This window comes from Phaseolus vulgaris, chromosome 5 (assembly GCF_051622355.1).
Source record: "Phaseolus vulgaris cultivar YP4 chromosome 5, ASM5162235v1, whole genome shotgun sequence".
NCBI lineage: Eukaryota > Viridiplantae > Streptophyta > Magnoliopsida > Fabales > Fabaceae > Phaseolus > Phaseolus vulgaris.
Window position 1 is genome coordinate 11,925,718 of NC_143502.1, and position 21,260 is coordinate 11,946,977.

Here is a 21,260-nt window from a genome sequence, read left to right on the forward strand (position 1 = left end):
CCTTCTGCGTGTCAATCCATGTTGTCGTCACTATAAGTTGGTTCACGTGTTATAGCTGACTGATGTGTGAGTGGCGTGTTGCTGTTACTTCTTGAACAATTGCATGATCTGAATTGTTGGTTTCTTTTGATCCAACGGTTAGGGTTGATCGACGGTTCATGTCCCCATGCGAATCCTATGTCTATAAATAGCATTATGGTGGCCCCCTCTTTGCACATTGTCTCCATCTTTCTCCTTCTCTAATAAATCGTCGATCTAGCTGAGGTAACCATGTCTTCTTCTGGTAGTTCCACCTTAAGAGTGTCTAGGGTCGTTGGCAGCATGTTGCCTTGTGAAGTTTTCCATATTTTGAAGACAGCTTCTGATGGTACTGAGAGCTCCTCCAAGTCTTCTCGCATTAGCGGGGAGGCTAGTGTGGGAGGGGTTGCCGAAGACATTCGTCTCTCAATTGACCTGCTGACTACGAGTGGGTTGAATCAAATGTTTTCGGGTATTCTTCTCGGTTTGGGACCATGACCTCTTTGAAGTCCTTTAGTGCAAGTATTGACATGTTGGACCCGGTTGCACCGGATGGGGTTGTGTCCCTCCAAAGGTGTCTGCCCTCTAACTCAGTTTGTTTGATTCCCGAGTCTTCTAATTATTTTTTCTTTTACTCTTGTTTATTAACCGACGCTCACGTTCGTTTTCCTTTCGGTGACTTTTCCATTAGCGTGTTGCATGCCTTGAACGTGGCTTCGTGCAGCTTCATCCGAATAGTTGGGCGTAGGTCCAAGATTTTCGGCTTCTTTGTTTGTTTCTTAATGTAAAGCCATCTCTTCATGACTTCCTCCAAATGTACAGTACGATGCCGGTTAATCGAGTAGGGTGGTTATCCTTAATAAGTCAATACAGGCCGTGCCTGCTAACCCCCTTTACTTCTTCCTATAAGAACTTCAAAGGGAGTTTCTTTAAGGTTGTAATTGGGGAGGGGGTCGTCCCTTGTTTTATGATGGCAACACTCCGCATTTTCGTTTTTGTTGGATCTGCAACCCCGCATGCTTTCGTGTATGGCCACGGTCATCACTGACCTAGGAGGACTTGGAGACCTTGTTTATTTTAGAGAAACTCCCCCCGGAAACTCCCTACTCGGCAGTTGCTGAGGGTTTTCTTCTCGGCTACCCGACTTCAGGACATTGAAGGTATGTTTTGTTTTTGTGACTCATTTTGACTTTGTTTTTTTACTTTCTTCCTTTGCATCCATCATGGTGGCTGCCACTCTGGGAGATGGGAAGCTCTTTTACAAGGAGTTATTGAAGCATATGCAAGTCGCGATCAGAAGGGTCCGACCACTCAAGTTGAGGTGGTGACCTCTTTGCAAATCGTTCTCGCCACTAAGAATCTCCTTCCAAAGGACCCTAGCTCGAAGAGGGTTCGCCGAGAACACAAGAAGACTTCTCGGCGTCATTCAGACAAATCCTCTTCAGGGAAGTCTCACAAAAGAGCCCATGTGGATTTCGGCTCCAGCTTTTCGCGGGAATTTCTCAACCGGGACATGTACCTTAGTGAGAAGGTCTCTATTTCTCTTAGCTCGACTGGGAAAGAGCAGTTCATGACGGCTTCGCCCTCGGGGTTGGCCCACATCATTTCTTAAACTGAGCGTCCGTGCCCTTATTCTCGGCAAACATGTGGGCTCAGTTCTTAAAGAACAAGACGGTACCGAGGTAGCCAGTCTGAAGGCTCAGATGGCCGATTCTGCTACCTCTCTTCAATATGCACTGGATTCCAACAGTTGCTGCTGAGTTGGCCCGGATGAAGTTGGAAAATGATGCATTGTTGGCGTGTTGCTCATCGGCCGAAGAGAAGGAAAAAGTCGTGTTGGCCGAACAAGAGAGGATGACATTACCTTCCCTGGCCGATAAGGAGAAAGTCAATCAACTGCAGAAGGCTCTGCATAAGTTGGGTGAGGACCTTCAGCGCACCCAGGACATCGTCCTTCATCAACACGAGCTTGGTTTCAACAAGGGATTGGAACATGTCGTGTTCTTCTATGGCATCCCTCTTACCGAAGGGAAGTTCAATGTGAATAAAGATTTTTACAAAGGAGAGTTGATGCCTGTTACTAACATCCCCGATAGGGGGAGCTGGGCAACCCGCTGTTCCGGTCCCGCTGATGATGCCGGCCAGGGCCGAGCCATGCTTGATTCGGTCGAGATTTGCTCATGCCTTTTTTGATATCGCTAATGTGGGCGATTTGTTTTTTGATAATTGGTCACCGTTTAGCGGTTTTATTTCTTTTTGGAAATTTATGTAGTGACTTTTGTTATATTATGTATGATATTGTTGTGTTTGTGGCTTGTCTACTTATTCGGCCTTTTATTTATTCGCAACTTCTACTTACTCGACTTTTTATTTTAATTGACTTGTTTTCGATTATTATTCCTGTCGTGCTTGTTTGTTTAATCGCTATCATGTTTCTCGTCGTTCCGACTTTCTTTTTCAAGGGATCCATTTTCAGATTTTCCTTGTTTTTGTTGTCGAAAGGGATCCATTTTTTAGGATTCTTCCTTAATCGAGAGAATCTGGTTCGTGTAAAAAGAGCTTATTCCATTCATGTTGCCACAACCTTCAGCTAGGCTCTATTTTTGGGGTGACACATGACCGGAAAGAGAGTGTACAATTTCCTTTTAATTGAAATAAAACTTAAGATGATCGACGTTCCATGTCGTTGGTATTGCTTGTCCATTAAGACGCTCCAGGAAATAACGCAGAATTGGCCTTCCCAGTTTGATGCCAACTTATCTTCAGTTTTATCTTTTCGACCGTCACCTTTCATTCTCCACACCAAGTCTCTGAGTAAGAAGGCTTGGGGTTTTGTCTTCAAGTTGTATCTTCGGGTTGTTCGCCTTTTGCACACCTCTTCCTGGACCTTCGCTTTGTCTCGGAGCTCTTGTAGTAGGTTTAATTATGTTCTCATGCATTACTTATTAACCGTCAGGTCGACCAGTTTCCTTTGGGTAGTATGTTCCCCTACCTCAACTGACAACGTCGCGTCGGTGTCGTATGTCAGGTTGTACAATGTTTCTTCAATAGAGGAATTAGGAGTGCACCGATACACCCACAACACCTCCAGTAGCTCATCGGCCCAACATCCCTTAGCATCTCATTGCCTCTTCTTTAATTCGGTTAAGATAAGCTTGTTGGCGGCCTCGACCTGCCCATTTATTTGAGGATGCTCAACTGACGTTACTCTGTGCTTGATAGTGAAGTCTTCAAAGCATTTCTCCAGCTTTTTGTCGGTTAACTGCCGATCGTTATCCATGATTATCATATGAGGTATGCTAAAGCAACATATAATATTTTTCCATACTAACTCTTTCACTTGTGCAGCTGTTATTCGGGCTACCGGCTCAGCCTCAGTCCATTTGGTGAAATAATCCACCACTACCAAGAGAAATTTTCTCTGCCTTGACGTTAGGGGAAAAGGACCGACGATATCCATTGCCCACATTGCAAACGAATAGGGGGAGTAGATCTTTTGAAGGTGTTGCACAGGTAGGTGGATGATGGGTCCATTTTCTTGGCAACTTTTAAACTTCTTACTGAACTCGACACAATCGGCCCCGAGCTCTGACCAATATTATCCTGCCCGGAGTACCCGACTCGCCATACTTCTCCCTCATGAGTGGGCTCCTTACACCCTGTTAAGCAACTCGTTCATGACATAATCGACTTTTGTTTTGTCTAAACATTTGTGTATAGATTTCGAGAACCCCCTTTTATACAAATCTTGTCCGATTAGTAAAAAACGGGATGCCTTCTGACGTAGCACGGGATCCGCTATCTCCTTGTTGGCCTCTCGGTCCTTGACCACTTTCTTAAGGGTGGTTAACTAGTCTTGCGGAGCGGAGTCCGTGTTTAAGCATTCTTCTATTATTATGGTCGATCTGGGAAGGCTTTGTTGTATGATTGTGCTTAATCCCTTCTTGCCTTTGACATTAGCCAGTTTAGATAGTACGTCGACCCGAGTATTCTCCTCTCTCCTGATGTGATGTACTTCGACTTCTTCAAAATCAACAATTAGGGCGGATACTCGGTGGAAGTATCTAAGTTACAAAGGTCCTTCACTTGGTATTCCTCTTTCAGTTGGCTAACCGTTATCTGGGAGTCGCTTCGACACTTCACCTTTCGCGCTCTCATATCTTTGGCCAATAGTAGACCGACTACCAAAGCCTCACACTCCGCTTGGTTATTTGAGGCTTTGAATTCAAAGTGTAAGGACTGCTCAATCCTTATATGTCTTGGTCCTTCTAGGACTATCCCGACTCCGCTTCCCATTTTTTTTGTCGCGAAGTCAACATACAGTGTCCACCATTCGTCCATTGTTTGGTTGTCTAGCAATTTTGAGATAAAATCCGCTAAACTTTGGGATTTGATAGGTCATCAAGGTTCATACTTAATCTCAAATTATTCTACTGACCATGCTATCATTCTCCTTGTTAACTCTAGTTTTCTAAGCACCTTGCTTATCGAGCAATCAGTTTTGACAATCATCACATGACTTTGGAAATAGTGTCAGAATCTCCGGGAAGCGTGAACTAGCGCCAACGCCACTTTCTCGTCACTACCATGTGTTTTTCAATAGGTTTTCCTTTCGACCCCACGGTGGGCGCCAAAATGTTCTTACAATCTGAGATCGGATATGATACAAACCAAGCCAACAAGGAGATGACCAAGGATGCACATTACCATTCACACTATGAGAAGTCATCTCATCAATTAAGTGAAGACCTCACCAAGGCATGATGTTTTGTATAAGTCATCATTATGAGTAGTTTTGAAAGAAGATTTATTTAAAAATTGTGATTCAACCTTGATGGCTAGGTGAACCAATTTTTCCAAAGAGCAATACTCATATAATTCTACCACAACGTGAATTTCTCTTCTCAAGCCACTTACAAATCTAGCTATCTTTGACTCCTCATTTTCATGCATGTCAATTTTAGTCAAAGTAGTTTCAAGATCTTTGAAGTACTCATTTACAATTCTAGGTCCTTATTGAAGTCGTTGGAGCTTCAACAAGAGTTCATTCCTATAATAAGGAGGAACAAACCTCACGCGCATACATATTTTCAAATCATACCAAGAGACCACAGTTGACTCTTGTTTAGCCCAATGTCCATTACAACTTGGTGCCATTATTGCATGACATAGTCTAAAAATTCTAAGGAGGCTAGCTTTACCTTTTGGTCCTCTTGGACCACATATACATTGAAAATTTGCTCAACCTTAGCCTCCCATCCTAAGTAAATATTGCGTTCATTTTTCCCACTAAAGTTAGGAAATTTCACATAGGGAAAAGAAATTTTAGAAGGATGATGTTGATGGTGCCTTGCATCATATCGGTGAATTCTCCAATCTTCATCTTCTTCATGGCTGTCGTAATGGCTATAGCTTCTTGAAGCTCTCCTTTGCTCCCACCTCCTTCCTCTTGGTTGTCTTTCATGTGCCGTTTCAAGTCTTTGAAGTCTCTCCTCCAATTGTTGCATTTCTTTCTCTTTTTGGGCTAAGGATCTCTTTGATGTTGCAAGCTCACCCATAAGAAAAACCTTTTGGGGAGACTGAGGTTTGGATGAGCCATAAAATTTGCATGAGGAGAACAAATAATTAGTGAAAGAAAAGTTAATAACCCTCTCCTCACTTGTGTCACTCCTTTGTGTAGCAAAGAGGAGAAAAGATCCAAGCACTAAAAAAGAATTTTCTCTCAACAAAGGTCTATCTTGAGATTTCAAGCTCTCAAATGAAAAAGGTAAAAACCCTTAACACTTGATCTCAAAAGAACCACAACAAAACTAAATAATTTTAAAAGACAAACAAGAAAAGCTCAAAACAAATAAGTTAAACCAAGTTGGGAAAAGAGATGATGACATAACTATTAAAGAAAGACAAGCAAGAAAAAACACACAAAAAGACTCTAAGATACTTACTTGACTTTTAACAATGAAGTTTTACTCCTGCTAGAAATTGTAAAAGCAAAAGGATCAAATTCCACAATGTTGAAATTAATTTGCCAAACAAAATTAATTCACTTTTTTTTTAAATGGTGGTCTTGCTAGAGATGTTTCACAATTCCCTTTGTTTTATCCTTGTGTTTGGTTTATGGAAATAAGATGTCCATAATTCTTATCATGCATATTTTCATTCACTTCCAATTGTCACAAAAAAGTTTTGGATTCAAATTAAATGAACACTTGAAATCTATGTTTGGAACTAAATCTACTTCCACTTAAACAAATTTCTATGTGCTTTTTTTTATACCTTCACAATTAAAAGCAAAATAAGTAGAAGAAAAATAAGGACTCCTGAAAACACTAAGAACATATGACTCAAAGAAAAAGAGGTAAGAACAAAAATTGGACACAAAATAACATTCAAAAGCAAATTGAAAGCTAATGAACAAAAAGAATGTCGAAATGTAAAAGGCAAGAAAGTAAAGGCTGAATTTAAAGGAAAAAATTTAAAGGTACAAGAAAAGTAAAGTGTCAATCAACTCAAAGCAAATATGCTTAAAAAGCCAAAGCTCTGATAACCACATGATGTGAGTTGATTTTAGATTGTTCCATTTTAGAGGTGACAATTTACTTATGATTGACATTTTTAACAAGTATATGGTGAGACCTAGGGAGAACTTAACCAAGTGGTTAAATAAGTGTGAAGGTTCAGTTCCAAAGGCAAAGAGGAAAATTAAGATAAGGTGATAGCGATGATGCATTCCGAAATTGAAAGACATAAAAGGAAACAATTAAGATGGTCATGATCGAATGCTAAATGAAAGAACAACACAAGAATACAAAAGAAAATTGAATTATAACAAGTATAGAAACACAAGAATAAAGTTGCGAAATGGAAATGAAAAAGAAGGATGGAAGTAGAAAGCTAATGATGTGAATTGAGAAGGAACATGCCACTTGGAGTATGGTTTCCCCAAGATGAGTGTAGAGGGTCACCACTTCAGAGCTCTCAAAGTCACTCAAGATAAGACCTATTGCTAGAGAAAATAATCCTCACAAAAAATGTGTAGAGTTTTCCTTCTTCTGCAAAATTCAACCTAAAAATACGAGGAAGACACCCTATTTATAGGAGATGGTGCCTTGGAAAACAAGAAGCAAGGGTAGGATGGTAAATGTGTGAGGGTGTTGCCTTTAGGGTTTGACTAAGTTAAAATCACACCTTAGGCCACTTCTTCTATAAACTAGGTCAAAAACAAGTTAAAATGATAATTACATCCCCTATTATGCTAAAGGCACCTATTCTAACCTATCTTGCTATTTGGACCTTTAAAGTGAACCCAATTTATTTACAACTTGTTTCATTCTTAAGAAAACCAGAAGGAAGAACATTTGATATTCTAGTATTTGCCCATTTCTCCTTCTGGTGGGGTCTTCACTTGAAAGTTGAGATGACTTCTCATAGTGTGAATGGTAATTTGAGTCCTTGGTCATCTCTTTGTTGGCTTTGATTGTATAATCATCCCCACCATCATGATCACATTCCATGTCTTCATGAATAGCCGCACCAATACCCTGACCACCATGACCTTCCTTTTCTTCATCATATTTCTCAACCTCACCTCCATCATCCTCAACGTGACCATCAAAACCTTCGGGTTCCAGACCAGCACAACCTTCCTCCTCATCATCATCTCCCTCAACCACACCTTCCACACCATGATGCTCACTAATGTCCTCACCACCATCATCCTCTACATGACCTTCAACACTTTCGGGTTCCACACCAGCACGACCTTCCTCCTCCTCATCATCATCCTCAACCACACCTTCCACACCATGATGCTCACCGAAATCGGCACCACCGCCATCCTCAACATCACCTTTAGGTTCCACACCAGCACAACCTTCCTCCTCTTCATTATGAGAATCCACACCATCCTTAACATCACCTTCAACAACCACAATTTCCACACCATGAGGCTCCACCCCATCATGCTCACCAATATCATCTTGCACACCACCAGCATCACCTAAAACCAACATCACTTCTGCCTTTGAAACAACGTGCAGTAAAAATAAATAAACTTCAACATAAGTATTTTCAATTTTTAGCATTTCTATTGCACCACCATCATCAACCAGAAGCTGCAATCTATTTTCCAACCCTTCATAACCTCCACGTGAATATCACATCTCATGTACGATTAAAAACCCCATCTCTTTTACAATGCCAACTATTTCAAAGTAACTCCATTTATCAAAGACACGTGACCATGTTGATGTATCACCACCAACATATCTCCCCTCACAAAATGTCCCACTAAGGTGGATCACAAGCTGATGTGAATGTAACTACAAGAATACATGATTCTTTGACATTATTAGGAGCAACTTGAGCTGGTCATAAATGACACTTTACTTTAGAATTGGATCAATGTTCTAATTCAAGAACTCACCAAGACTTAGCACCAACCAAGACTCGTATGGAAGTCCATATATTGTCCAATGGAATCAAAACACAAGGAATGGAAGAACACAAATGATAAACCGAACAGAAAAAGGAAATGAATGAAACTGCACCGAACAGAAACAAGAAAACAATGTTGGAAACAGAAATCTAATCGGTACAAATAAAAAGAAACAACAAACAAAGCTATTCTACCGAATGGAATTGAAAGAACATGAAGGAAGAACACTTATAGAAGGAGTTTGCTGGATTTTGAGAATTGGAAGAACACTTCACGCCACTTGGTTCCTTGATCCAAGATAAGTGATGGAGTGCCGCCACTTGAAGCTCACCATAGCTCACAAGATAAGGCAAAGGAAGAAGAAGACTCAAGACTCACAATTTCTCTCCAAATTTCAGTATAGTCTCTCTACTATAAAATTCCAATCTGAATTTTACAAAGGCAAGCACCTTATTTATAGCCTAAGAGGTGCTGAAAAATGGGTGGGAAAATTCAAATGAAACTCATTTGAAATTCCCACCAAAAACAAGTCACATGGGAGGTGTGACCTTTTTCTACTATGACACCTCCTAAAAACTACACCTACACCCTCCTGCTAAGTCACATGGACAATGTGACTCTTTCTAATACATTCACACCTATTTATTTAATATCCACACCTCCTACAAGAGTCATTCAAATGATGCTCTTTTATTTAATGCTTGGCCTTGCCCCTCATGGTTTGGACTTGGGCTTCTTGGGCTTGGGTCTTCTTGGGCTTGGGCCTCATCTTTTGCAAAGACTAATAAGAAGAACTTTAAATGCTTTGGCCCTTGTCCATTTTGGTTCTCATCATACTCCCCAAGTTGGAGAGAATTCGTCCACGAATTCAGGACTCCTACATAAAGCAAAGTCAATTTGCAATTAGATAAGAGAATACAAGAAGAAATAGGCAAACTTGACTTATCACTTTGAAACGTTGGGAGTGCAGAAAAAGATGTCCTATACATTGCCCAAGTTGGAAAAGATTGTTTAGAAATGATATTATTTGGAAAACTAGAAGGTATGAAAAATCATCCTTAACATTCTTTATCCAATATGGTGTATAAGTAGGAACCTTGGGTAATGAACAAGACAAAGAAGAAGGATACCTTATAGGCGTAGCACGAGTCAAAAAAATTGAATTAGTTGAGAGGGTATTATGACTCGATTGATCATGTACTTCATTTGTTTTTTCATTTCCTCTTTTAGTTTCTTTGGAATTGGTCCTATATGCAGGGCTATTTGGTAAAGAAACCCCAGGCATGAAGTCTATTTGGTGTTCAATCCCTCTTAGAGGTGGTAAGCCTTTAGGAGGATCTTGAAACATATCGTCATATTCTTTTACCAAATTGTCCAAACATGTGGGACTATCCTTAGCCGACTCACATTTAATAGTCCTAGGAATAGCTAAAAAAATAGGCTTGTGAGTAACTATTACCTTTTGAACTTGTTGTGTGGACATGAGAAGGCTTCTCTTGGAATTTTTTATATCATTTTCTTTCTCTCTCTTTTCTCTCATTTTAACTTGGTCCTCATGAACTTCCTTTGGAGAGAGAGACTTAAGAATGACTTTGTGTCCATGGAAGTTAAAAGAAATTTTGTTGGTAAAGCCATCATGAAATTTTTTTCTATCAAATTGCCATGGCCTACCTAAAAGTATATGAGTAGCTTCCATTGGAACAACATCACACAAGACCTCATCTTTATATTTACCAATGGAAAATGTAATGAGGACTTGTTTGTTCACTACTATCTCACCTACCTCACTCAACCATTGTAACTTGTAGGGCTTGGCATGAGAGATGGTAGGCAATCCAAGTTTGTCTACCACTCTTGTGCTTGCCACATTCGCACAACTCCCCTCATCCACAATTAAAGAGCATACTTTATCACTAATAAGACACCTTGAATGAAAGATATTTTCTCTTTGGGTTTCATCAAAAGGTTTTAACACTTGTCCAAGCATGCGTCTTATTACTAATAGGTCACCCTCATGTGGGCTTTCACTTTCACTCTCACTTGGGGATCTAGAAGGTGAGGAATGTCTAGAAGATTCGGACCCATGCTCACTACTATCTACCCCATCATGCATATACATAGCTCGTTTAGAAGGGCAATTAGAAGCGATATGTCCATAGCTTAAGCATTTAAAACACTTCTTACTAGACGATTTAGGTGGTGATTTAGGCCTAGAATTGGAAGTGGAAGGCTTAGACTCTCTAGATTTGAAAGTAGAGTCATTAGAAGGGATAGTTGAAAAAGAGTTATTTTTATTTTTCCAAGAAGAGTGGTAGTAGTTATCCTTAGAAGAATTTTTGAAAGCATTTTTCCTTGCAAGTTGATGTTCAATTTTACTAGCAAGGTGCACCACATTTTCCAAAGAAGAATATTCTTGTAACTCTACCACGTCTTGAATGTCCCTTCGAAGGCCACTCACAAACCTAGCGATCTTAGCTTCCTCACTCTCATCCATATTAATTCGAATTAAAAGCGTGTCTAGTTGTTTAAAGTAATCATCCACACTTAGCGTGCCTTGATGAAACCGTTGGAGTTTCAACATTAGGTCTTTCCTAAAGTGTGGGGGTACGAATCTAGCGCGTAAACATGCTTTCAAATCGTTCCAAGAGACCACGGGCGGCCTCTTGTGTAGGTCAATGTCCATGATATATTGATGCCACCATTGCATGGCATAGTCCAAAAATTCTAAAGAAGCTAATCTAACCCTATGCTCATCTCTTACCCCATGTACATTAAAAATTTGGTCAACCTTAGCCTCCCATCCTAAGTATACATTGGGATCACTTTCACCACTAAAACTAGGAAGTTTTACATTAGGAGAACAAGGGCCAACCACATGTTGGCACCTCTCTTCATGGTGATGATGTCTTGACCTTGGATTGTCTTCATAATAACCATAAGAAGAATGGGAGTGCCTTGAAGAATGCCGAATAGGAGGAGGAGTTCTTCTCTCATGGTTTTGATGCATTTCTTCTCGGTTTAACTCCAAACTTTGGAGTCGTGCTTCCATCTTCCTTATCACCTCAAGATAGTGAGCATTGGATTGCTTGGCATTCTTTAAGTCTTCATAAAGGGCTGCCTTTTGTGGTGAACCTTCTGGCATGATATGGAGTTTATAAAAGGTATCCTTGTAAAATATACATATGACCACATATACCAAACAAATTACAAATCAATCCTTATTTAATTATCTCAGAAACCAAATGTTGGACCACACACAATTTTTTTTGCACATGGTAAGACCTTAATGCATAAACTACTCTGTAAATGTTCTCTCAAAGTAATTAGAAACAAAACATACAATATATAAAATAAGGCAATGGATTAAACAACATTTAAAGACCACGTAATCATTGAACCAACACAGGGTAAGTGAAAAAGTCCTAACCTTAGAAATGAGCAAACACAAAACTATACCACGCTTAACAATGGTTGCACCTCACACAATTGTTGCACCTCAGACAATCGATGACCCACACAATCGCACTTCACGGGATCGCACCTCACGGGATTGAATTATAACCTCAATTGCACCTCACGGGATCGCAGCTCACAACTCACTGCTTGCCACACTGATTGTAATTAAAAAATTCTAACCCTAGTTGCAATTTAAAAAACCCCAACCCCCAATTGATTTTTCACTAATATGTGAATCCACGCCACTTGACACCTCACACAACACCTAATCTCACTTCTCTCTGCCATATAAGCAACACTTGACGTCGTAAGGTGAAACTTAACAGAAAAGACCAATTTGGATATATTTGAAAAAAACATAGGGACCAAATTGATTTTTTTTTTTAAAAACCACTATACTACATTGAATATTGACCCTAAATGGGACGAATAAGGTAATTATACCTTAACTTTATAAAAAAAAAACTGCTAAGAAGTCCTAAGTTTCATCCTATCACAAAAACATTGTGTTTCCATTTTCAGAGTCTTTTCCTCTGCCATTCATAGGTATTTTGTTCCAGGTAGTCCGAATTGTGACCTTTGACAACTAAAAGTGGATTGTTATTAGTCTTTGAGACTCTGTTTCAAAATCTTCACTAATTTATACTCTTGTGTAAAGTAATTAATAAAATAGAAAAGTAACTAACATAATTTCCAATTTAAGAACTATATATTTTGCATGTAGAAACAAATATGTTCACAAACTATTAGAGAAAGGTTTAATAAATGGACATTTGAATTGTATTAGAGAAAAGGTAATGACAAAGATCATTTAATTACAGTCAGGAACATAAAAATTGACACTGAACAGCAAGGAAGACCACCAAAAAAATAGCATATATAGATATGGATACAAGGAACTTTCTCTAGAAGTCTAAATTATGGTTTTTCTTCACTACAGAATAAGATAATAAATCCAGACAAATGAAACACATGTAAAACTAGTTTCAGTGAAGATTGACCTTTTCCAAAAAATTGTCATTGACAATTGAGAAGATCCAGAACAGATATCCTATCAGGCATGCTGGGTGAAGCTCCCTTCACTTGAACACAAAGACAAGCTGCAGCAGCTGTGGCAGAACATAAGAGTTAAGCATAATATTCCAGAGAGAAAATTCTACAAAGAAAAAAGAATTGTATTTTGCCATACGAACCGGCAAATTTGAGGCATTCCCTGTGGGACTTTCCCTAACTAAAGCTACAGCAAAAGCAGAAGTAAAAGTATCACCGGCACCAGTTGTATCAATGACTGTTTTAGAAAGTATGGCAGGCTGCTGAATCGGGTTTCGGCCTTCTACAAAAAGGGCAGATCCTTTGTGGCCAAGTTTCGCAAGAACTAGCTTAGCTCCCTGAAATTTCAGACAAATAACAACAACTTGCTCAGCTCCTTGAAAATTCCAGATAAATAACCACAGAACTAGAACACTTGAGACTATTGCAACAAGTTAATTTTACTAATGCACATATTAAATCAACTTTTGGAGAAATAAATAAGAGAGCTGACATACAAGTTAAAGTACATAAGTTGATTTCAATTCATTTACCTAGAAATGCATATTAAAAAGTTTATATAAAAGAGGCCACATTTGAAAAATTAGCATTCTTTATTATAGTTGTACAGTTAATTAGTTATTCTTATATGTTATTATAAGAGAATATAATTTATTTAAAAAGTAAGTTATAGACCTATTAACCATTAATACAAAGATTTAATAAAATTATCTAAAATATTAACAAACAATAAGAAAATATTTGCTTATGAGAGGAAAATTCAAACTTTAAAAATAATTAAGATTTATAAAATATATTTCTTATCATCAACAAACTAACTCAAACCACTCAAATACTTTGGTTTGAGAACAGAACAATAGTAATTCTCAACCATGTTTCTAAAAAAAATTCATGATCGCAGTTAAAGTGCGACTGCGACTACAATCGTGTGTAGTTTCCCTTGGTACGAAGGATTGAGTTTGAAAAACTGCAATTGCAATTAAAATCCCAACTTGAACTTACTAATTCATGGCATTTCAAAGCAGCCCGTGCAATGTCTTCAAAACTTTCCGTTGGCATTCCCGTAAGGCGACCAAGTTCAGTTTCATTAGGACTCAGAATATCAACAAAATTCAATAACTCCGGCGGAAGTGGCCCATCCATTCCTCCAGCGTCCAACACAACTGGCACCCCAGCACTCCTTGCAGCCTTCATGCATTACAAGATAATATCACACAATGCAATATCCAAAATGCCTCGCAAATACGAACCATAAAATCAATCTTAACTACTATCAGTATTTTTCTTCGATCAGAGTTAAATATTCATCTCACTAACTAATTAGAAAGAGAGTGTGAGTGTAATACATGTATCGTGCGATTATGAGAGGAAATGAGTAATTAAATTTTGTAATTAAAAACGTTGTATAAAAGGCCCGGCCCGGCCCAACCTGTGCGACTTGAGCGTTTACAAAATCGGGAATCTCCCTCTGCAATAAAACGATGCCAGCTTGGGCCACTAGGTCCAAATGCTGACGTGGCAGAATTCTAGGCCAACAACTCAAGTTAGCACCGCCAATGTAGATGATGGAGTTCTGGCCGTTGGATTCGAGCATCACAACGGCGTGACCCGTAGTGGCGGACGGAACCACCGTGAGACCGTCGAGGAGAACTTCGCTGCGGCGGAGCGCGTCGGTGACGAGGCTCCCGTAGGCGTCATCCCCGACCTGTCCGACGAAGTAGGTTGGGTAATTGAGCCTGGAGGAGCACGTGGCCTCGAGAGTCTCGCCCGCGCGCGGTAGCCGTTCGATCTCGACGCAGATGTCAGCGTTGGCGGAGCCCACGACCACCAGCGGCGGCGGTGGCGGTGGCGGCGAGGGGTCTGAAGAGAAACAGAGAAGTCGGAAGTTGAGATTGTGAGTGCGGAAGGAGAGAGATTGGACTGGGATAAGGGTAGTGTGGAACGTGGTTTGCGTGTGGTAGTGGAAACCGTGGTGTTGAGTTGAAAGTGTTGTTGTTAAGCTGCGCATTTTTTGCTCTTCTTTGCTTCAATTTGGATCATTGGATGGGTGATTAATATTTTCTGGGCGTAACTATCTACTCTGTTTGACGGCCTTTTTGCTAATTCTTTTGAAGGAATTGTGATTGCATTTATTAGGTTTGTCAATAAATTAATGTTTGCGATTAGGATGGGGAATAAATTTACTCATTACATATACTTCAGAAACAATCAAATGCACAATTAATGTAAGAAGAAGACAACAGTACTGATAAAATGTTTTTGTTTTTGCAGAATACTCACAAAACGTCATAATGGAAATTTAAATTTAATAAAAAAAAAACTATTACTACTGTTTGTTATATTTGTAAGTGATACATTTATTTTTTTATTAAATAATTTTTATATTTACATATTGAGATAAATGTTTAGTATCTAGAATAAAATAAATAAGTGAGTATTATTTTTAAAATATTTATAAGATTAATTAATTCATTTTTTTATAATGTAATTTGATTCATGATATTTTTTAGGTATAATTACCTTATTCGTCTCAACATTTAGGCGCAATAGTCAATTTAGTTAGTATAGTAGTTTTTAAAAAAATCAATTTGGTTCCTATGTTTATTAAAATCTATCAAAATGGTCCTTTCTGTTAAATCACCTCTTACGACATCAAGAACTGCTTATGTGAAAGAGAGAAAGGGAATTTGGTTTACTGTGAGGTGTGACGTGTCAACTGAGGTGGATGATTACATTAGTTTAGTGAAAATTGAAATAAGGGTTAGGGTTTTTTTATTTTGAATTGGGGGTTACGAATTTAGGGTTTCTGAAAAAGGACATTCTAAGGTGCAATGTGAGAAGGATTTTGAGGTGCGATCCTATGGTTTGTGCCTTCATTGCGATTGTGAGGTGGTATCTCGTGGTGTGATCTTGAGTCCGTGGTGCGTTTCCACGACATGTACAGAGGGTCCTGGGTGGCCAACAGAAAGCACGGAAGGGGTTCTGGTGTGGGTGAAGGAGTTTATGGAAGATTACTCGAATGTCGTTGTTCTAGACTCACCAAAATCAATCGAGAGGCTCCACAATCGGGTTTCGATGTTGTAGGTTGTGTTGGATTTGAAAATTGACGACCAAACCTGGAGTGTTAGGATTTCGAAGCAAATTGTGATAAACGACAAGACGAAGCTGTTCGACCGGGGGATCTGGAAGCGGAAGGAGAGGAGTGGTTGGGGAGAGCGTGAGGTGTGTGAATCGAAAGTAGTTGTCGGACGTGGGAGAGGAGGAGTTGATGAGGGTTTTGGAGGATTTATGAGTGTTTTCATAGGTTTCAAATTTGGCAAGGGATGAAAGAATCGACTATAGGTACTATAAGATGATGCTTTTGGATAATGTTGAGATGCCTCCCTTGAGCTTCCTTACTCGAATAGCTCAGGAGTTGAGACGTGTGATGAAGCTGAACCTATTTAATTTTGATGTTATTAGGGATTCTACACCTGTTTTACTGACTTTTTTGTGTGATGGGTTGTGCAAGAAACAACAAAGCGGTGAGAGTGAGGAGTGTCTGAAAGATGCAATTAGGATTGTGAACGGTACTGGTTGTGGTGATAGGGATGAGGGTGCCATTGAAGTTTCTCTTTATCTGGAAGACAAAGAGAGTTCTTTACAATTATGAAAATCTAGTATTTAGTATTCAATGTGTTTATCCTCCTAGTTCAACATCCTTCTCACATTCCTTAATGAACTATCAATTCTCAAACCACTACTGTATTTAGATATTCCATAGGTGTTTCCACCAAAAATATTATTGTTTAATGTTTTCTTTTTAAAATATTATATTTAAATTAATCAATTTAAATTGTTAATTTCAAGACAGTACACTTTAATTCCTATTACATGTAAAAATTTGTTCCGGCCGGCTGACCAGGATCGTCTTTGCGCGTGGCATGTCCTCGCGAGCTAGGGCACCTTCGTCTTGCTCCGTGTGTGAGTACCTGAAAGAAGTGAACAAAGGGGCGCCCTCGCGGCCGTTTGCACTCGGACGATCAAGTCAGCTAGCGAGAAACATCAAAGTGACACACCCTTGGGAGGTGGTCGAAGAAACTGTGCTAAGTGACTAAAAAAAACTCAGAACTAGAATGGTGTTGCCCTAATTGCCTTGTGCTCACTGTGAGTGCGCCGCGAAGACAACTAGGGTTTTTCTCTCTGTGTATCTGTGTGAATTTAGGTTAAAAACTCGGTCCCTTTTCAAATGCCCCAAGGTCCCTTTTTATACACCTCTCATCTTTTAAAGCGCATTGAAAGCGTATAAAAACATTCCTTGGAACATTTGAATCTTAACTGAATTAACACGTACCTTGGCAAACTTTAACTGAAACCTTTAATGAGCACGTGTGCCTTGCCACGTGTCCCTTTGACTTGATCGTTTATTCTGTGTAGAGGGTCCCACAGCGCCGTCACCCAACTTAGGGTTATTCTATCGTGTGAGCCCTCTTTCCTGCGAAGTGCTTTCGGCTTGTGGGTTGACGTTTTGGGTGCCAACTCACGTGCCCCAATCACTGGTTACTTGCCCTGGGGTATATCTACCTTTCTCTCGTACCATGCACGTGGTTCTCCCTGGTTATGGCCCTCTCACGGGTCGTATCTGTTCCAGGGTCTCCCAGTAGTGGCGTGGATACTTCATGAGTTAGGGCATCGCCTTCTGGTGCTAAACTTGCGGCCTTGAAGCCGCCTTTCTCTTCTCTTTACTGCTGTTCTGGACTGTCGAGGCCCGAAGCCTCTCTGGCGACGCCTCTCTCCCTCGGGCAATGCTTCTCTTTGGGCGATGCCTCTCTTTGGGCGATGCTTCTCTTTGGGCAACGCTTCTCTCCCTCGGGCGATGCTTCTCTTTGGGCGACGCCTCACTTGGGCGAAGACTCGAGCGGTCTACCTGCTGACTTCTCTTCCTTGGGTCCCTCGAGGGGCCCCCATCATGCGTTGACTCTGACCTTCGGTCAACGCTCGATGACGGGACGGTACACAAGTTCCCCAGTCTTGAGCTGAAACTAGTTTCAGCGAAAAGACTAAGGCTAAGGCCTCGCCCCGTTGTCCTTGCGATATCTTGATGACGTGTCACTCCCTGACTGGTTGACGTGACATTTTTTGCATCGTCGGCGCTACGTACCCTCGAGGACTCTGACGATGTGATATTCTCTGAGCAAGAAAAGTGACTCTCCAGGTCATGCCTTGATCTTATGACATGTGGCTCAATCGCACGGCCCCCGTTTGGCGTCTTTTGGCGTCTCAACTGTAATGTTTGGGTCTTTGAAATCCCGTAGTTGCACTCATCGTTCCCATATCTTTCATATCTTCCCTGCGCAGTTCATCTTTCCTTCTAAAGAGTTCTTCTTGGAAAGAGTTCTTCTTGCATTATTTTATCGTCGACTTCTCCCTTCTGTGTTACTGCCGGATCCTTCTTCTTTGATCATTTAGGTCCTTTATTGACATCTTGTCTCAACATGTCTTCTAACCCTTCTTCCGCTAGAGTTAGCCCTAAGGATCTTTACGCGTGAGCTTCGCGCGAACTCCTTGATGAGTGCTCGAGTTTACTTTCCATCAGAGCCTTGAGGGAACATGTGGGGGACTCGGGCACCTATGATCACCGCGCCTTCGCGAAGAGGCACGACGATGATATCACCGTGCTTCCCTGCACCCTAGGGGAGCCGGTATGCGGAGACGAACGGGCCAACGATGGGGTCCCCTTTTTCTACTTTTACCAGGTGGTTTTTAAGCGCGTCGGCGTGCGCCTTCCTTTTTCTAGGTTCGAGAGAGAGCTGCTATCAGAGATGAACGCTGCCCCAGCCCAACTGTATCCTAACAGTTGGGCCTTCGTTAAAGCCTTTGACATTCTGTTTGGTTTCTTAGGATGTGCACCATCTGTAGACATCTTCCTTCACTTCTTTGAGGTGAAGAGGCAGATAAATAACCTCTGGGTGACTCTCAGCAACGTTCCCGGTAGGATTCTTTTGACCCCTTTCCAACAAACCTTCACAGGGTGGAAAGACAGGTTCTTCAAGGTGTGTGTTCCGACCTTGTGCCCTCTGCTCTGGACGGCTTTCCATTGTATTGGACGAAAGACGCCAGGGCCTTGAAATCTAAGCCTCTTAAGAAGTTGTCCCCGAGGGATCAGGAGGCTTGTCGGATCCTGGCGGGTGCTGGAGGCTTTGACGCGGCTTCCTTGATAAGCCTAGAATATAATGTCGAGCTTCTGGGAAAATACATATGTGCGGGAGACTTCCCTTATGACCTTCCTATTCCTTGCTTTCATTGGATTCTTGTATCATTTTGTTTTGAAGTGCTTTATTTTGTGCCCGTCTTTTACTGTGCTTGTCCTTTTTTTGCATAGGTTCGAAGATAAACGATCAACAAAGGTCGTTGCTGGCCCAGGCATTGAGATTCGGGGACGGAGCTTCTTCGTCGCACTGCTCAAACTCCGGGGGCCACTGAAGAGTGACCTGTTTTTGCTTCTCGTGCGAACATTAGAATGTGTACAGGATTATCTTTTCACCTAACTTGCAACTATTATGAACTCTATCTGTAACCATAACTCTGGATTCACGCTTTTCTTTATGTTAAACGCTACACGATTTATTTTTGCTTGCTCGCATCCGCTTTTGTTTTCTTTGTTATACTGCGTGCGTCGCCTTCAGCACTCGCCTCTCGTGTATTCGACCTTAACTCTCTAAGTAGCACGTGCCCTTCTCCTCTGTTCTTTGTTCTTTCCCTTTGAGTCGTGACACATATTCTCCTCCTGATTCCCTTTCTCACAGCCTCGTTTGCTCTTAGTACCTGTGAGGGATGTTCACGTGCTTGAACTTCCTCGCCTGCACCCCCAACAACTTCAACTGAGTTTACTGGGGAATAGGCGGTGTGCATTTTTGGGCGATGCCTTACATAGGTGATGACCCGAGTTGTCTTCTTGGGCGACGCTTACTTAAGTGATGCCTGCACAACGTGATGACTCGAGCAGTCTTCTTGGGCGACGCCTGCACGAGGCGATGACTCGCGCAGTCAACCTGTTGACTCTGATCTTTGGTCAACGAAAAGGGAAATGCCTCCCCCCCCACTATCTACGTGGCATTCCCTGCTGACGTGACATTCCTTTGTTCAGTTTGATTTGACACTCTCGAGACATCTGACGCGACGTTCTCTGTGTTCGACGTTTAAGTTATGTTTTAATCTCTTGACACGTGGTGCGATCCAACGATTGAGGACGAGTGTCGCTTGCGCTTCCAAGTTAACGTTACATCTTTCGAAAGCGCGCGCTCCAATCCACTGTTTCATTCACCTCTTGCATTTTCTCTACTGTTCATCTTCCCCAAACTCTCTCTGCAATCTTCGTTTTCTCTCTCGCGTTTTCGATCCTCGAATCTCTAGATACTCAAAAAGGTATGATCTTTCTCCATCACTGGCCCTCCCTTTAACTTTCGTACTGATACAACTGCCTGGGACTGTTTATTTTCCTCGTATCTCTTGTATTCTCTTTCGCATTTCTCTGTTCCTGTTCCCCTTCCCCTTTTCTGAGCTTCTTCGTGCGGGTAGGGATTCTTGTAAGGTTTTTGTTTCTTCCCCCTTTCCTATCCTTTTTTGCTAAAACTTTTTCTCATCTTTATTCTTCAGTCTCTTCGCCAATGGCTCGTACTAAAACAACAGCCAATCCTGCACCCCTCAACGTTAACTATAGAGACCTTTACTCGTGGGCTTCAGTCGAACTGCTCGACGAGTGTTCAAGCTTAGTGTCCACTAAAGCCTGGAGGGACCACGTAGGGGAACCATGTACCTACGACCATCGTGCCTTTGGGAAGAGGCATGATGATGACATTGCAGTGCTCCCTTGCACTCTAGGAGAGCCTGTTTGTGGGGATGAGCGGGCCAATAACGGGGTTCCTTTCTTTTATTTCTACCAAGTTGTTTTTAAGCGTATCGGGATGCGTCTGCCCTTCTCCCGATTTGAGAGGGAGCTGTTGACGGAGATTAACATCGCCCCAGCCCAACTACACCCCAATGGCTGGGCCTTCGTCAAGGCCTTTGGCGTTTTGTGCGGCTTCTTCGGGTGCACTCCTTCCGTTGACATCTTCCTGCATTTCTTTGAAGTGAAGAAACAGGGGAAAAGCCTCTGGGTGAGCCTCAGCAATATCCCTGGAAGGGTTCTTCTATCTCTCTTCCAACAATCCTTCAAGGGGTGGAAGGGGAAGTTTTTCAAAGTCTGCTGCTCTGACTACGACCCTTCTGCCCTTGACGGTTTTCCCCTATATTGGGTGAATGAGGTCAAAACCATGAAGTC

The 21,260-nt window shown here is 41.2% G+C and overlaps 1 protein-coding gene, 1 long non-coding RNA gene and 2 pseudogenes across 4 annotated transcripts; 2 read left to right on the top strand and 2 right to left on the bottom strand.

The window, feature by feature from the left end:
- The first annotated feature begins 212 nt into the window (after window positions 1–212).
- LOC137835176 (uncharacterized) lies at window positions 213–2,337 on the top strand. The gene is made up of 2 exons (XR_011085032.2): window positions 213–592; window positions 710–2,337. It is a non-coding gene; the product is annotated as an uncharacterized LOC137835176 (long non-coding RNA).
- A 7,002-nt stretch (window positions 2,338–9,339) lies between these two features.
- Window positions 9,340–13,017, bottom strand: LOC137835174 (uncharacterized). Of its 2 annotated transcripts, none has more exons than XM_090302161.1 (2): window positions 12,913–13,017; window positions 9,340–11,590 (listed from the first exon to the last, which is right to left on the bottom strand). In XM_090302161.1, exon 2 carries the CDS (start codon window positions 11,502–11,504, stop codon window positions 9,348–9,350), a length of 2,157 nt encoding a protein of 718 aa, XP_090158287.1. In that variant the 5' UTR covers window positions 11,505–11,590; window positions 12,913–13,017; the 3' UTR covers window positions 9,340–9,347. The 2 variants fall into 2 exon arrangements, with proteins under 2 accessions (XP_090158287.1, XP_068499652.2); XM_068643551.2 differs by having other exon boundaries at window positions 9,340–11,587; window positions 12,913–12,972.
- On the bottom strand, window positions 12,669–15,111 carry LOC137835175 (ribokinase-like; annotated as a pseudogene). Its single transcript, XR_016520896.1, has 4 exons — window positions 14,391–15,111; window positions 13,964–14,149; window positions 13,105–13,299; window positions 12,669–13,020 (listed from the first exon to the last, which is right to left on the bottom strand). The product of XR_016520896.1 is annotated as a ribokinase-like (transcript).
- A 469-nt stretch (window positions 15,112–15,580) lies between these two features.
- On the top strand, window positions 15,581–16,613 carry LOC137833977 (inositol-tetrakisphosphate 1-kinase 1-like; annotated as a pseudogene).
- Window positions 16,614–21,260: the final 4,647 nt, after the last annotated feature.